We start from the raw sequence: 18,512 nt of genomic DNA on the forward strand, positions 1-18,512 counted from the left end.
TGGGGTGATCTCAGATCACTGCAACCTCCACTTTCCAGGTTCAAGCAATTCTGCCTCAGGCTTCTGACTAGCTGGGATTACAGGCATGTGCCACCATGCCTGACTAATTTTTATATTTTTAGTAGAGACAGGGTTTCACTATCTTGGCCAGGCTGGTCTCGAACTCCTGACCTCAGGTGATCCACCTGCCTCGGCCTCCCAAAGTGCTGGGATTACAGGTGTGAGTCACTGCACCCGGCCACATAGAACTCCTTTATCTGCAAACTCCCCTAGTACATATATTACTCAAAACTCATCTTTTCCCTAAGCAGAATATGCATTTAAAAAACCCTCATCATTATGTACCTATACTGTTATGGCCGTTATTCTTTATTTTAAATTTATGAATTTTGATTTATGAATACTGCAGTCCCTGCTTATCCATGGGGAATAGTTCTAAGACAACCAAATAGATGCCTGAAACTACAGAAAGTACTAAACCCTATATATACTGTTTTTCCCTATACATACATACCTGTGATCATTTAATTTATAAATTAAGCACAGTAAGGGATTAGCAATAACTAATAACAAAAGAGAAAAATATAACAATATGCTGGAATAAAAGTGATGTGAATGTGGTCTCTCTCAAAATGTGTTATTGTGCTGTATTCACCTATCCAGACTGTGGCTGACTGGGGATACCTGAACACATGGAAAGCAAAACCACAGTAAGCAAAGCCATGGACCAAGGGGTCTACAGTACCAAAAAAGGTAAATGGTAATCATGAAAGCTAGCCTTAAACTCATGAGGAAAAAGAATTGCATATTAACAACAAAATTCCTTTTTTTGAAAGGAAATTTTTTAAAAAACTGATACCTAAGAAATGTTTAACGTATTTATTGAGTTATAATACACATAAAGCACATTAATCTTAAGTGTACTGATGATAAATTTTAACCTATGTATAAACCCATGGAACCCCACTCATATCAAGATTCAGAACATTTCTAGAACCGTTAAAGGTTCCTCATCCCATTTTCCCATCAAAATCCTCACCATAAATAATCACTATTTTTAATTCTATCATCATAGATAGGTTTTACCTATTCTTGAGCTTCCAATAAATGGAATTATATAATTTTTTTCTATATTTAAGCAATGAAATTCTGTATTTAAACACTCAAGAATATCTTACTAGCAGTACACCTAGATCTCAGCAGACAATCACATAGAATCCTTGTGGGCTATGCAGTGGCCAGTCAGGGAAATGACCACATCCAAAGAGGGCTTAAAGAACTGATGACAATCTTGAGCTAGGTATCACAGAATCCCAATCTATTCCTTTAAAACAGGACCAGAGAGAGAGATCATACTCAGCATCATGTAGCAACGCTAATACGAGACACATATTTTACTACAGTCTCCTTCAGTACTGACAACCAACATAAATTCCAGTATTAGAATCGATCGAGTCCACCAAGCCCAGAGACAATTCTGTTAGAAACATTAAAGCATGGACTATTGGACACTAAACTATTCTCCTGGAAGCGGCCCTTCCAAAAGAGGTAATGGCTGTCTGTGTCTCCCTACACTTGAGTTGTCCTTACTTGTAGGTCATGAATTTGTCATCCATGATGTTATCTAAACTCTTTTATATTTGTTGTTGTTGTTGTGTTATTGTTTTGTTTTTTGTGTTTTTTTTTTTTTTGGTGTGTATGTTTTTTTGTTGTTGTTATCTTTTTGTTGTTGTTTTCTTTCTTTCTTCTGTATTTAGTTTATATAAACCATTAAAGAAACTTCCAAGGTCTGGTTTGTCACATGCTACAGTCTGAATGTTAGTATCTTCCCAAAATTCACAGGTGGAAAATCTAACCCTCAAGGTGATGGTATTTGGAGGTGAGGACTTTGGGAGGTGATTAGGTCATAAAGGCAGAGCCCTCAGGAATGGGATTAGTGCCCTTATAAAAGAGGCCTGATAGAGACCCCTAGCTCCTTCTACCAGGACATAGGTAGAAGGCACCATCTATGAACCAGAAAGCAGATCCTCACCCCTCACCAGACACCAAATCTGCCAGTGCCTTGAGTTTGGACTTCCTAGTCTCTAGAAGAGAAATTCATGGTGTTTACAAGCTACCCAATTTATGGTATTTTGTTATAGCAGCCTAAACAGACTAAGACACTACACTTACTCATGCCCCTTGGGATGGTATATTCCTTGTATTTCTTACTGCTTTTCAGGGCAAAGAAGGACTTCCATTCATGATTTTGGTGTACAGCATAGCCTTCTTGGGCCTTTCTTCAGCTTCATGATGTGACTAGAACCACGTGAGCATTCCAAGAGCAGACACACCCTTCTTACAGATGACAGCACCTCCTTGCCTTCTTTACAAAGCTCTTCAGTATGCTATATACACTCAGCTTGACTTTTGGCCACAATAGCAAACTAAAATGATCTCTTGAGAGGGCTGTTATTAAAAACTACTCAGCATGGTGTAGTTGTAATTGTTTATCCCAAAAAATGTCACCTTAGGCCAGGAACAGTGGCTCATGCCTGTAACCCCAGTACTTTAGGAGGCCAAGGTGGGTAGATCACCTAAGGTCTGGAACTTGAGACCAGCTTGGTCAACATGGTGAAACCCCGTCTCTACTAAAAATACAAAAATTAGCTGGGCATGGTGGTGCACGCCTGTATTCCCAGCTACTCGGAAGACTGAGGTTGGAGAATCACTTGAACCCAGGAGGTGGAGGTTGCAGTGAGCTGAGATCATGCCATTGCACTCCAGCCTAGGTGACACAGTGAGACTCCGTCTCAGAAAAAAGAAAAATCATCTTAAATCTTCCTCTACTGAAACTCTTCTGCCACAGTTCCAATCTCTGGGTATATATTTCATCTTCTCCCTCTTTCTCACACAAAGAACCCAGGGTTTCTATGGAAAACCCAGATTCAGAGGTCTCTGCTCTGTTTTCTCCTGCCAGTAGTTTGAATTGAGTGGTGTTACATGTATCAAGGTCACCCATAAATGTATTTCAGAACAGCCTATTTGTTACCTAGAACTAAGCCCAATATCCAGTATGTTCCTTTCTCATGCATTCTGTCCTATGAAGCAGTTACTTATGTTTCTAAAAATATAATTCACACATTTTATTCTGATACTATCTTTCCATTTATATTTGGATATTATCTCTATTATGCCTATATTTGGCTAAATTATATAGTTTTCCCTAATCTTAAAGAATTAGGTTTCACTACTCAGTCAAGTTACCTCAAGTACCTTCTATAGACACATTTCTGTTATTTAAATAAAGAACGTCATTTTGTTTTTGTTGTTGTTGTTTTTGAGACTCACTCTTGTCCAGGTTGGAGTGCAGTGGCACGATCTTGGCTCGCTGCAACCTCTGCCTCCCAGGTTCAAGTGATTCTCCTGCCTCAGCCTCCCAAGTAGCTGGGACTACAGGCACCCACCACTATGCCCAGCTAATTTTTTGTATTTTTAGTACAGACGAGGTTTCATCATCTTTTTTTCTTTTTTTTTTTTTTGAGATGGAGTCTCACTCTGTCACCCAGGCTGGAGTGCAGTGGCGTGATCTCGGCTCACTGCAACCTCTGCCTCCAGGGTTCAAGTGATTCTCCTGCCTCAGCCTCCCGAGTAGCTGGGATTACAGGCATGTGCCACCATACCCAGCAAATTTTTGTATTTTTAGTAGAAACGGAGTTTCACCATGTTTGCCAGGCTGGTGTCTTGAACTCATGACCTCAGATGATCTGCCTACCTCGGCCTCCCAAAGTGCTGGGGTTACAGGCGTAAGCCACTGTGCCCAGCCTAGGACCTATTTCCCCTCAGAGGAAATAGAAATTCCCCACTCAGTTCTACTGTGTAAACAAAGATTCTGATTTTTATGTTTTAGGCAAACATTAATCTGTTCTTCTTAAGGTATAGCATTTTACTCATGCCACAGCCAGCCTCTGAGATTTCCAAGGCATTTCTATGAATCAAGAATCCTACATTCTGGGTTGCTCCACATATTAACTTCAGATTAACTCTGGTACCCCCTACAACTACCAAGGCCATTTTCCTAAATTCTTACCATCTTACTGGCCAATTCTCAATTACAAATCTCTTCTCCCACCTCTGACATCTCTAGTGCTGGTAGTAACCTGGCACTAGTGTCTCCCTCCCGATACACTCGCAGACTACTTACACAAGGTGCTGATCTCGGATCTTTCGCAGCTGGATCAGGTCAGGTTTGATACTATTCATTTTTTTATCTATTTCTCGGTTGTCCAAAGCTTGTTTCTTCAAATCCTGCTCTAGACGCATTTTGCTATCATGAATCTCTCCCAGACGTGATTTCAATTTATCATAATTCATCATAATTCTGTAAAAATATGTGACATGTTAAGGCTAAAATAGAAATCAAGCAGACAGATCCTACTGAGTGAGCATGGTCCTAATATCCTTTTTTTTTTTCCCCCTTGAGTCTCGCTCTGTCACCCCAGGCTGGAGTGTAGTGGCATGATCTCAGCTCACTGCAACCTCTGCCTTCCGGGTTCAAGCAACTCTCCTGCTTCAGCCTCCCCAGTAGCTGGGATTACAGGCACGTGTTACCACACCCGGCTAATTTTTGTATTTTTAGCAGAGACGGGGTTTTGCCATGTTGACCAGGCTGGTCTCAAACTCCTAACCTCAGGTGATCTGCCTGCCTCAGCCTCCCAAAGTACTGGGATTACAGGCGTGAGCCATTGCACCCAGTGAGGTTCTAATATCTTATGCGGGGTGAAGATTTGTTTTTACCTGGCCCATATCCATTCCCATTTCTGGTATTAGCACCCTGATGTTCCCTGGAGGTAAGGATTCATTCCCCCATTTCAGATCCAGGGATGTAAACACACATGGCCCAGACTGGCCAATAAGAATATTCCACTCTATCCCATCCCTACCCTCAGACCACAGTGACTGGTTCAGGAACAGGAATAAGACTCAAACTGATCGAATGAGAGTCAATTCTAGAACATTTGCTAGAACTGTATTGTTAAAATAAATTATCTCTTTCCACACGAATTGCTAAATTATGAATATGCAGTTCTCATCCCAGCAGCTATACTGTCACTTCACTGGCAAAGCCTGCCTGAGAATAAAATCAACCCAGAGAAAAACTGAGCTAAAATACAATGTGAGAGAGAATCTCAATAACCTTGTTTGGGCCCTGAATCCAGCAATGACTGAACAAGTAAAGCTATACGTTTGATATTCAAGAGGTAGCACAACACAACAGTTAAGAACTATGGTTTTGCAACCTACGTCTGAATCTCTGCTGTCACTTGCTGTGGGGCCATGGGCAAGTTATTTAACGTCTCAGTGCCTTCATTTCCTCATCTGTTTAAAATGGTGATATGGTTTGGCTGTGCCCTCACCCAAATCTCATCTTGAATTGTACTCCCATAATTCCCACAGATTGTAGGAAGGACCCGGGAAGAGATAATTGAATCATGGAGCGGTTCCCCCATACTGTTCTCATGGTAGTGAACAGGTCTCATAAGATCTGATGGTTTTATCAGGGGTTTCTGCTTTTGCATCTTCCTCATTCTCTCTTTGCCTGCTGTCATCCATGTAAGACAGGACTTGTCCCTCCTTGCCTTCCACCATGACTGTGAGGCTTCCCCAGCCACGTGGAACTGTCAGCCTAATTAAGCCTCTTCCTTTTGTAAATTGCCCAGTCTTGGGTATGTCCTTATCAGCAGTATGAAAATGGACTAATTTAGTAAATTAGTACTAGCAGAGTGAGGCATTGCTGAAAAGATACCCGAAAATGTGGAAGCAACCTTAAAATCGGGTAACAGGCAGAAGTTGGAACAGTTTGAAGGGCTCAGAAGAAGACAGGAAAATGTGGGAAAGTCTGGAACTTCCTAGAGATTTGTCGCATGGCTTTGCCCAAAATGCTGATAGTCATATGGACAATAAGGTCCAGGCTGAGGTGGTCTGAGATGGAGATGAGGAACTTGTTGCGAACTGGAGCAAAGGTGACTCTTGTTATGTTTTAGCAAAGAGACTGATGGCATTTTGCCCCTGCCCTAGAGATTTGTGGAACATTGAACTTGAGGGAGATGATTTAGGGTATCTGGCAGGAGAAATTTCTAAGCAGCAAAGCATTCAAGAGGTTACTTGGGTGCTCTTAAAAGCATTCAGTTTTAAAAGGGAAACAGAGCATAAAAGTTTGAAAAATTTGCAGCCTGACAATGCAATAGAAAATAAAATTCCATTTTCTGAGGAGAAATTCAAGCCAGCTGCAGAAATTTGCATAAGTAACAAGAAGCCAAATGTTAATCCTCAAGACAATGGGGAAAATGTCTCCAGGGCATGTCAGAAGTCTTCAAGGCAGCCCCTCCCATCAAGGCCCGGAGGCCTAGAGGAAAAAGGAGTTTCGCTGGCTAGGCCCAGGGTCCCTGAGCTGTGTGCGGCCTAGAGACTTGATGCCTGGCATCCTAACCACTCCAGCCATGGCTGAAAGGGGCCAACATAGGGCTCAGGCCATGGCATCAGATGGTACAAGCCCCAAGCCTTGGCAGCTTCCATGTGGTGTTGAGCCTGCAGGTGCACAGAAGTCAAGAATTGGGAACCTCCGCCTAGATTTCAGATGTATGGAAACACCTGGATGCCCAGGCAGAAGTTTGCTGCAGGGGCAGAGCCCTCATGGAGAACCTCTGCTAGGGCAGTGTGGAAGGGAAATGCGGGGTCAAAGCCCCCACACAGAGTTCCTACTGGGGCACCGCCTAGTGGCATTGTGAGAAAAGGGCCACTGTCCTCCAGACCCCAGAATGGTAGATCCATTGACACCTTACACTGTGTGCCTGGAAAAGTCACAGACACTCAAGGCCAACCTGTGAAAGCAGCCAGGAGGGAGGCTGTACCCTGCAAAGCCACAGGGGCAGAGCTACCCAAGACTATGGGAACCCATCTCTTGCATCAGCATGTCCTGGATGTGAGACATGGAGTCAAAGGAGACCATTTTGGAGCTTTAAGATTTGACTGCCCTGCTGGATTTCAGACTTGCATGGACCCTGTAGCCCCTTTGTTCTGGCCAATTTCTTCCATTTGGGACAGCTGTATTTACCCAATGTCTGTACCCCCATTGTATCTAGGAAATAACTAGCTTGCTTTCGATTTTACAGGCTCATAGGACTTGCCTTGTCTCAGATGAGACTTTGGACTGTGGACTTTTGAGTTAATGCTGAAATGAGTTAAGACTTTGGGGGACTGTTAGGAATGCATAATTGGTTTTGAAATGTAAAGATACAAGATTTGGGAGGGGCCGGGGCAGAATAATGTGGTTTGGCTGTGTCCCCACCCAAATCTCCTCTTGAATTATACTCCCATAATTCCCACATGTTGTGGGAGGGACCAGGGTGAAACAACTGAATCATGGAGGTGGTTTCCCCCATACCGTTCTCATGGTAGTGAATAAGTTTCACGAGATCTGATGGTTTTATCAGGGATTTCTGCTTTTGCATCTTCCTCATTCTCTTTGCCTGCTGCCATCCACGTAAGATGTGACTTGCTCTTCCTTCCCTTCCACCGTGATTGTGAGTGAGGCTTCCCTAGCCACCTGGAACTGTAAGTCCAATTAAACCTCTTCCTTTTGTAAACTGCCCCAGTCTCAGGTATGTCTTTATCAGCAGCATGAAAATGGACTAATACAAATGGGTACCTACAACAGTACTTACTTCACTGGGATTTTCTGTTAATTAAATGTGACAATACATGTAAAGGAAAGAACATTTCCTGACATTATCTTGGTAAGCACTCAACAGATGATGGCTATAAGCTTTTCCAACACACAAAGTTTTGCTATGCTCTGAACCCTTATGGTAACAACTGTCTACATTATTCCCTTGTCACTCAATATGTGGCTTTATATTACTATTAAAACTTCACAGAATGGACACACACCTGTAATCCCAGCACTTTGGGAAGCTGAGGGCAGAGGATTGCTTGAACCCAGGAGTTAAGACCCCATCTCTACAAAAAGATTTTTAAAAATTAGCCAGTGCAGTGGTGCTTGCCTGTAGTCCTAGCAACTCGAGAGGCTGAGGCAAGTGGATCCCTTGAGCCCAGGAGGTTGAGGCTGCAGTGAGTCATGATCATGCTACTTCATTCCAGCCTGGGCAACAGAGCAAGACCCTACCTCAAAAAATAAAAAAATAAAATAGGCTGGGCACAGTGGCTCATGCCTGTAATTGCAGCACTTTGGGAGGCCAAGGTGGGTGGATCACCTGAGATTAGGAGCTCAGGACCAGCCTGGCCAACTTGATGAAACCGTATCTCTACCAAAAATACAAAAATCAGCCAGGTGTGATGGCATTCACCTGTAAACCCAGCTACTTGGGAGGCTAGGGCAGCAGAATCACTTGAACCCAGGAGGCAGAGGGTGCAGTGAGCCGAGATCGCACCACCGCACTCCAGTCTGGGCGACAGAGCAAGACTCTGTCTCAAAAAAATAAATAAATAAAATGAAACAAAACGTTATCATGCTACTTTATTTCCCTCTGCAACAAAACTACAAATCCTTTTCTGTTTCTTCATCGTTAATAATAATTATCATGAGGCCGGGCGCAGTGGCTCAAGCCTGTAATCCCAGCACCTTGGGAGGCCAAGGCGGGTGGATCACCTGAGGTCAGCAGTTCAAGGCCAGTCTGGTCAATTTGGTGAAACCCCGTCTCTACTAAAAAATACAAAAGAGTAGCCAGGCATGGTGGTGGGCGCCTGTAATTCCAGTGACTCAGGAGGCTGAGGCACAAGAATCATTTGAACCCAGGAGACAGAGGTTGCAGTGAGCCGAGATGGCACCACTGCACTCTAGCCTGGGCAACACAGAGAGACTCCATCTCAAATAAATAAATAATTATCATTTACTGAAAGCCCATCATGTGCCAAAATATATATTACTTAATTCTCTAGCATTCCAACAATTTTATTCAGTTTATGGAAGAGAAAACAGACTGAGAAAAGTTAAGTAATTCACCTAAGGTTATACAGCTAACAAAACGGCCAATTCAGAATTCAAGCCCATAGTTTTAATCATTTAAGCTACACTGCCTCACAGCACTTAGCTCTAAACTCATGCACACAGAAATACACTAATACTGTGGTCCTAATATGAGAAATAATTTTGCTTTTCCATTGCATATTAATTACTTATATTTATTATCTATTTTAGCACTCAACCCACTACAATCTAGCTTAGTCTTCCAATACTCCACTCAATTTGCTTTGACAGGCTTTCAATATCCTTTTAGTTATCAAATCCATTACTTCTCCTGCCACTCATTCTTTCTGTGTAATTTCATTCTTAGCATCTACCATCGGCTACACACCTATGCCTTCCAAATCCTTTCTATACCAAGTTCTAAATCCAAATAATCAGCTGCCTGCTCCCCAGTGAGCTCCATTTGTGTTCTCACAGGAACCTCGAACTCACTGGTTCCAACCCTAGACTCTCCTCATGTACTTTTTATTTGGGTGAAAAACACCATCTTCCAGTCTCTCACACCAGAAATCTAGGAATAATCTTTGACTTCTCCCACACCTACCATATCTGGTCAGGCATAAAGTCCTTAGCATTCCCATGACCTCCCGCTTCTTTTCTGCTACTTCTCTAGTCCAGGCCCTCATTATCGTTTAACCTGATGACCACAACCGTTGCAGTCATGTGCAAGTCAGGCTGGTGTTCCTGCCTAGTCTTGTTCTACTACAATTTATTCAGACTGCTGCCAAAGTTGATTTCATTTCAAAAAAATATTCAATGAGCACCCATTATGTACTCCCATACATACGTAGGTACTAGGGCTACCAGGGAAAATAAGCCACCAATGCCTACTCTCGATGAGTTTACAGTTGAGTGGGCATGGCATTCAGTAAATGTTACACTAGGGATCAGGACCAGACACTGTAGGGACCCAAAATACAGCCCCTAAATTGGTCTCCGGAATCAGGGAACAATTTCTAGAAAAGATGGTATCTAACCTGAAGTCCTAATGGATAAGCAGGAGTTAATTTGGGAGAATGAAGAAAGAACAGAGGAGAGAGGAAGTTCAATTTGGTGCCGTTAGTGGAAAGAGCAAGTGGTTCCAATAGTAGGGCTGTGCAGTTTGAGGGGCAAAAGCAAACAAGACAGAAATTACTGGGGAAGAAAGAAATCCTGTCTCACTGATGCCCTTGGAGGTACTAAGTACTTACCGTTCAATCTCCTTTTCATTCCCCTCTCTGCGAAATCGCTCAATATACTCTTTGCTATGTTGTTCTTGTGTGTGACACTGCTCTTCAAATATTTTAATTGTTTCATTAAAAGCTTCTATTGCAGTCCTCTTCATCTGTATTTCCTACAAGAGAGACAAAGAAAAAACACAGGCTTCATTCTTTATTATTTTCTTCTAACCTTGGTCTTAAATTTTATAATTCTAGTTATTAATGTAATCCCATATAACACCTAGTCTTTCAAAAGTCTTTCCCCTTGTTTAGGAGGACTAAATCAAGAGCTTTTATTCAACCCCTACTCTATTACCTATATGTAAAATACATCATTTAAACTATAAAATAGGCCAGGCATGGTGGCTTACACCTGTGATCCCAGCACTTTGGGAAGCTGAGGCAGGCAGATCACTTGAGGTCAGGAGTTCAAGACACCCGGGCCAACATAGCAAAACCCTGTCTCTACTAAAAGTACAAAAATTAGCCAGGCGTGGTGGCGGGTGCCTGTAATCCCAACTACTCAGGAGGCCGAGGCAGGAGAATCGCTTGAACCCAGGAGGCAGAGGTTGCAGTGAGCCAAGATCACGCCACTGCACTCCAACCCGGGTGACAGAACAAGATTCCATGTAAAAAATAAAAAATTTTAAAATTTTAAAAAACTATAAATAAATGAAAAAGAACCATTATGTGAAATATATCGCTAAGAACCACAGAAAGGTCTCTGAGCTGCCAAGAGAGATTAACCCTGAACACCTTGAAGACAACGACCAAATTCTGATTTTGCACCTATTATAGTGCTATTCCCCAAAAGGTGCTGAAAGAGTGAATGGATAGAGCTAAAGAGTCCATGCACCAAAGCACAAAGACTTACTCCCAGAAGAGTCTTATAAAGTCTATTTATTCTTACTCTCATTTCTCAAGTATGTGCTTAGTTTTCCAAACAGATTCATCAGTAGATTAATCCGATTACAAGAAAATGAAAAGGGGAAAAATAGCTGCTAAAGTCCAATGCACTTAAGAATAATAAGATGATCATGCCTGTAATCCCAGCACTTTGGGAGGCCAAGGTGGGCAGATCACGAGGTCAGGAGTTCGAGACCAGCTTGACCAACATGGTGAAACCCCGTCTCTACTAAAAATACAAAAATTAGCCAGGCATGGTGGCGCACGCCTGTAATCCCAGCTACTCAGGAGGCTGAGGCAAGAGAATCGTTTGAACCCGGGAGGCAGCAGTTGCAGTGAGCTGAGATTGTGCCACTGCATTCCAGCCTTGGCAACAGAGCAAGACTTTGTCTCAAAAAAAACAAAAACAAAAAAAAACATCTGAATCACGATTCCCCGAAAATCTTCAGAAGGTTAAATTTTGTTCAGTTTGTTTTTTAGAAAAGCAATAAATACGCCTAAGGGTCTAGAAAAACTGCTATCCTGAATGTTTATAATTCTAGAAGTTTTGATGCTTATGGGATAATTCCTACATTGTCTAGCACTTATTAGGCTGGGGTGGGTTTTGGTTTTGGTTTTGCTGGTGGGTGGGCGGGTGGGTTAGTGTTTTTAAAACTGTTGCCTAAGCTGGACTTGAAATCCTGGCTTAAGGGATCATTCCACCTCAGTTTCCCAACCAGTTGAGACTTTAGGAGGGCACCACACACCCAGTTTAAGCATTTGTCATTTTCAACAATTGATTATTGAGAATCCACTACACAGAAATTACCATCTGGTGATAGAGATTTGTGAAACATGAAGCCTGCCCTCTAAGACTCAGAATATACAGGTGGAATAGATTTCTGAACTCTAATAAGGTTTGGTTTCATGTCATGGAAGAGGCAACCAAGTGATATTAACTAATTATTTATTGCTTTACAGAGACTTCACAGAGGAGGTGACACTTAAGCTAGGTCTTAAAGAACTGATATAGAGGAAGAAAATGCAGCACTGCACAAAGGAGGCATGGTATAATGTATACATAAAATAACAAGGCATGTTCAAGGATTAGTAATTGCCCAGTAGGGCTAGAACATTAGAGGATTAGCAGATGAGGGAGGCTGGAACCTTGTGATAGTCCATACAGTTGAGATTACATCATATGTATCTTAATATTAAAAACTAACTAGAATGCCCATATGCCAAATATCTTGGTACTAATTCTACAACTCTTAAATTATAGTGGATAGCCTTAGCTCCCTTGCAAGGTTAGAAATTACCTATCAAGTTCTGGCCCTGGATCTTCAAAGAAAACACTAACAATTTAGATTTTATTAACACTGGTATATATATCGGTAAGTAGAACAGCAAAGGGAAAAGTATTTGATATCACTACTAAGTCAGCACCCCCCCTCATAAACAATGCCACTATACCACTACACCTGCCACCAAAACTATAAACCTACCTGTTCACCTCTTCTCTCCCTTCCTCTCCCTTTATTTACATGTGCTCTAGGTCTCAGCTCCCTTTCCTTTCTGGGTCCTTCACTCTATCGTATCAGCTAGCCCCTTTTACATTATTAACTCTCCCAGTCTAATGATTCCTTCTTAGCAGCATATAAGCAAGTTCTGGTAACAACACTTTGAAAAAAAAGCACTCTTATTCCAAAATTCTCTTCAAATCACAGATAAGCTTCTTAAAGAGTTGTTTATGGCTTTGTTTGTGGCTGGGCATGGTGGCTCATGCCTGTAATCCCAGCACTGTGGGAGGCTGAGTCAGGTCGATCGCTTGAGGTCAGGGGTTCAAGACCAGTCTGACCAACATGGCAAAACCCCTCTCTACTTAAAAAATAAGTAAGTAAAATAAAAAATAAAAATAAAAAAAGAGCTGGCCGGGCACAGTGGCTCACGCCTGTAATCCCAGCACTTTGGGAGGCTGAGATGAGCAAATCACCTGAGGTCAGGAGTTTGATACCAGCCTGGCCAACATGGTGAAAACCTGTCTCTACTAAAAATACAAAAATTTGCCAGGCATGGTGGTGGACACCTGTAATCACAGCTATTCGGGAGGCTGAGGCAGGAGAATTGCTTGAACCCGGGAGGCGGAGGTTGCAGTGAGCTGAGATGGAGCCACTTCACTCCAGCCTGGGGGACAGGGCAAGATTCTGTCTCATAAAAACATCAATAATAAAATAAAATCTAGGTCAATAAATGTCAAAAGAATATAACTTTAATGAACATATTTACTAACAACAAAATTAATTTAAATTAGAAATAAATAATATATTTGAAAGTCCCAAATATTTAAAAATTAAAAACACAAGGGGCGAAAGAAGAAATCACAAAAAAAGAGAAAATATTAAAAACTGAATAACAGGGAAAACAGAGTATGACAAAATTTGTGAGATGCATATACGCAGTGCTTAGAGGAAAATGTATTGCTTTAACTGCTTATTTTAGAAAAGAAAGTTTTTTTGTTTTTTTTTTTTTGAGATGGAGTCTTGCTCTGTCACCCAGGCTGCAGTGCAGTGGCCAGATCTCAGCTCGCTGCAAGCTCCGCCTCTCGGGTTCACGCCATTCTCCTGCCTCAGCCTCCCGAGTAGCTGGGACTACAGGCGCCCGGCACCACGCCCGGCTAATTTTTTGTATTTTTTAGTAGAGACAGGGTTTCACCGTGTTAGCCAGGATGGTCTCGATCTCCTGACCTCGTGATCTGCCTGTCTCGGCCTCCCAAAGTGCTGGGATTACAGGCTTGAGCCACCGCGCCCGGCCAGAAAAGAAAGTTTTTAAACGAATGAACAAAATTTCCACCTTAAGAAGTAGGAAAAGAGAAAATTAAACTGAAAAACAGCAGAAAAAAATTAAAAAGAGCAGAAATTCATGAAATAGAAAGTAAACACTAAAAAAATCCATTATTGTTATCTACTAGAAAGAGCCCAGGGTAAGCTACTGTTGCACTAAGAATTCACTAGGAATTAAGTAGAATCAACATGGACTAATGCTTCTATAAATCATTTGATATTCAAAGTAATAACTTGTGTTCCAAGAGAATGTACATGAGAAATACAGTTAAATATATTTTCCTAAGCCACTTCCTACCCAAATATTATAAAAAGTAAACTTCTCTGAAGATACCCAGCTTCATCAAAATTCCAAACACTTTTGACAAACTATGTGACAACTTAGGGCAAATTAAACCAAGTCTAGCTAAAAAAGGATCAAAGTAGTCAGGCATAAGAAGTCCAAGGAAAGAAACTAGATTATTCTATAGAATTTTGCTCTACATCATAAATATGAAAAGTAAGTATTACTGGTTATTAAAGTTAATGATCTAAAAACTGTGTAGTTAGGTCTACTAGTAAGCCCACAATTTCCATCCATCAGCTCCTTCTTCCTCAGTAAATCCCCACGTTAGTTGAGCACACCTGACCAAATAAAAACTAGATTTCTCAGCCTCCCCTACAGCTAGCAGTGACCTGTAGCTAGGTATGACCATGCGTCTTAGTTCTAGCCAGTGGGATAAAAGTGAAAGCAGAGTGTGCTCCTTCTAGGAAGTTGTCTCAAAGATAGAGAACCTTCCTTTCTCCTTCCTATTCTTCATTCCTGTTTACTAGAATATGGTTGTGACCGCCAATATTAGAGTAAGCCCTCTTCCACAGATAGCCAAGCATCAAGACAGAAAATGCCTGTAAGTTCTGAGGACAGTGGAGTTACCCTAACACCCCTGTAGCTCCTATATACACATGAAAGAAAACTAAATTTCTATCTGAAGCCTTTGTTATTTTTTTTGTCACTTGTGACCAGTTAATATTAACTGATACAAATTATATCCTTAACCAATTAAGAAGGGAGGGGAATTTGTATCATCCAAGTTTCAAAAAGGCTGTTTAAGCCTTTAAGACATTAAAACAGCTAAAGATCATCAAGTGAATGATAGAAAATTTGAAGTAACTAAAACATTGCACACATACTAGTCAAAACAACATAAATATAGCAACCTGGGATGTTCTCGTATATTCTTCATAGAGCCTATCATACTCTTTACTCTTCTCTTGATACTGAGAGTGGTATTCTTGTAGTTTTTTACCTACTGCATCAATATTATCTTCTTTTACCAACTGATCCTATACAGGTAAAGAAAAAAATAAAGAATGTTAACAATTCTAACATGTGACTTTTTCCATATCTATTTTTTAAAGGAAAATATCACCTCAACCATATATTATTTTTAAACTGTATTTCAACTGTACAAGTTTAAGTCACTGTATTAATATCAAGCACACAAATGTACCAAATCCTTTGATAATATTAAGATCAGCCTTTATATCACATCAAAATGATTAATACTTTAAAAATTAAGAAATGAAGTATAAGTGGGAAACATAAACATAAGTATTTTTATATAAAGGTAACAAGTACATGCAATAAGATATTATAGAAGGGTAGCCACAAAATAAGTTCCAAAAATATCTAAAATCTTAAGTAGGCACTAGGCACAATGACTCATGCCTATAATCCCAACACTTTCAGTGGCCAAAGTGAGAAGACTGCTTGAGCCCAGTTCAAGACTAGCCTGGGCAACATGGCAAGACCCTGAAGTTGTGGTATGCACCTGTGATCCCAGCTACTGGGAGGCTGAGGCAGGAGGACCACTTGAGCCCAGAAGGTCAAGACTGCAGTGAGCCATATTCATGCCACTGCACTTCAGCCTGGGCAACAGAGACTCTGTCTCAAAGTAAATAAATAAATAAATAATAAAATGGCTAGTTTTTTAAAACTGATAACACTGGTAAAAAAAAAATCAAATAAGGTTGTTAAATAATGACTTGCTCAATAGCTAGCAAGGACTTCCATAATCTTACCTGTTGGTATCTGGACACTGGGTACATCAGCTTCACATCAAGCTTGGGATTGTACTGAGCAAGAGATTCATGGTGATAGTGGTTAATGAGCTCCACCACGGAATTAAATGTCAGAGGATCAGAAAAACCATATTTACCATCTCGGTGATAGATCTTTATTAACTTATTATTGCCTCCCTTCCTGTGAACAACAAGACAACAACTGTGGATTTTTTTCCCCCAAATTCAACTGAACTACTGTTTTCATATGGAGATGTGAAAGCTTGGTGTCACATAATAAACAAGTTTTACTACATTAATGTGGCTGGAAGGAGTGAAAAGACATGTTATTGTGTATGTGAACATATATATATATATATATATATATATATATAATTACTTTTGCATTGTTTGGTCCATAAAATACCTTGGTTATTAAAGGTCAACATATCTACACAGAATTCAGTATGAACAAATGTAGCAAAAAAAATCACTTAAGAAAAATAAAACAGAAATAAATTCTATTTTTGTTTATATTCTGAATGAATTTTCAAATTTAAATTCTATCAATATTTTTAGTCAGGAAGAACGCAAAAAATCTCCTAAGGACCCAAAGATATGTGGTTGTATGTCTCTGTAGGGGGAGCAGAAGCCATCTCTATATGAAAGGAATGATAAATATTTGTCACACAATCACCAACACACTCAAGGTTTTGTTGTTAATGCACAAACATAATTGAGCTCCTTAATCTATGATTTATAGCTGCATAATTAATCTAGAACCTTATACTATTTTGTCTTTTACACTTGCTTATAATTCTCAGAAATGACTATTTAGGCCATCACAACATGTAAATGATTCAAGTCATTCAACCGTTTTACAAAGTATAGCTTTTGAAGAGCTATGTATATTAGATGAATGTAATTTCATGCTTGGACAGTTCAGGACACCTTTGTTTACTAAGTCATATCTAAATGGTCCCTTAAAAGATAATTTATAACTAAAGTTTAAAATAGCAATGTTTTGCAAGTCCCATAAGGCATAATCTAAAAGCACAGCAGGCTGATTCATAGCAAAAGGCTGTACCATTCCCATTCAACTCTTCTTACAGCAGCATGCAGATTTATGCCCCTATCTCTCTTTATGCCATGCCATTTTTATAATAAATGAGGCACTGGGATTTGTAAAAGGTCGAACGCAATAAGATTGACCCTATAAGCTGATTAAAACAATGTTTAGGTCAGTTTTTAGATGGATGATAAATAATTTCTATTAAATGTACATGAGGACCATCTAATCATATACAGTTACTACAAATGTGTACACTCACACATACAATAACTGCAAGCTGGCCTCTCTGTTAAAGTTAAAAGGCATTCATTCATTTATAATGATGTGCTGAATATCTATGTGCCAGGAATTACATAACGTGCTACAGATACATGATAAACAAGTCAGATACAGTCCATGCTCTCGTGGAGCTTCCAGTTTAACAGCACAAGGAACATATCTCTGTCTTTCAGTTTATTAAGGAAGATAACAAATTTCTCAAGATAGAACACAAAAATAAACAACTAAATATACCAAATGGTAATATGTCTATTGGGGAAAAAAAAACAAAGCAGAGTAAAGGGAAAGGAGTTCTTGTGGTGGAGGATTGTTTGTATTGCTCAAGGGAAATCTCTGTGTTCAGCTGATATTTGAACAGAGTTCTAAGTGAAGTGAGGGAGCTAGTACAGCAGACATGTATGGGAAGTGTCCTAGAGAGAGGTGCGGTAAGGGCATGCTTGGCATGTTCAAAGAACAGCAAGGAGGCCAGTGATGCTGGGCCTGAACGAGCAAGAGGGAGAGTAATAGGAGACTAGGTAAGAGATGTAAAAGGAGCTTAGATTATGTAATAACAGTCTGTAGATTACTGTAAGGGCTTGAGCTTTTACTGAGTGAGATGGGAGGCACAAAAGGGTTTTCAGTAGAATCATGTAATCTATCTTGCGGTTTAAAAGACTCACTCTAGCTGCTGGGTTGAGAAAAGACTGTTCAAAGGGGGCAGCGGTATAAGTGGAAATATCACTTGTGAAACTTTTATAATAATCTAGGCAAGGCATGATGGCGTCTTGGATGAGGGTAGCAGCAGTACAGGTCATGAGAAATAGTGAGATTCTTAATATATTTTGAAGACAGAGCTGACAGGATTTGCTGATGGCTTGGATACGAATATGACAAAGAGACAAGATAAAGATGATTTCAAGGTTTATATCATAAGCAATCAGAAGAATGGAATTGTCATTTATTGACATGAAGAAAGCTATTTAAAAAGAATGGGTTTAGACCAGGCACAGTGGCTCACACCTGTAATCTCAGCACTTTGGGAGGCCGAGGCGGGCAGATCACTTGAGGTCGAGAGTTTGAGACCAGCCTGACCAACACAGTGAAACCCCATCTCTACTAAAATACAAAAATTAGCCTGGTGTGGTAGAGGGCACCTGGAATTCCAGCTATTCAGGAGCCTGAGGCAGAAGAAT

At 40.6% G+C, this 18,512-nt stretch overlaps 1 protein-coding gene across 3 annotated transcripts in view; it reads right to left on the bottom strand.

Moving 5' to 3' along the window:
• PIK3R3 (phosphoinositide-3-kinase, regulatory subunit 3 (gamma)) overlaps positions 1–18,512 on the bottom strand; it is a 153,760-nt gene that overhangs the window by 12,384 nt on the left and 122,864 nt on the right. For 2 of the 3 annotated variants that reach the window (XM_011969754.1, XM_011969755.1), the window contains 4 exons: positions 16,011–16,191; positions 15,147–15,272; positions 10,216–10,358; positions 4,184–4,360 (listed from right to left, as the gene is read on the bottom strand). In XM_011969754.1, the coding sequence (XP_011825144.1) occupies positions 4,184–4,360; positions 10,216–10,358; positions 15,147–15,272; positions 16,011–16,191 (627 nt within the window). The remainder of the gene's footprint in view (positions 1–4,183; positions 4,361–10,215; positions 10,359–15,146; positions 15,273–16,010; positions 16,192–18,512) is intronic. The other variant, XM_011969756.1, reaches the window with a different exon arrangement.

This window comes from Mandrillus leucophaeus, unplaced genomic scaffold (genome assembly GCF_000951045.1).
Source record: "Mandrillus leucophaeus isolate KB7577 unplaced genomic scaffold, Mleu.le_1.0 Scaffold902, whole genome shotgun sequence".
NCBI lineage: Eukaryota > Metazoa > Chordata > Mammalia > Primates > Cercopithecidae > Mandrillus > Mandrillus leucophaeus.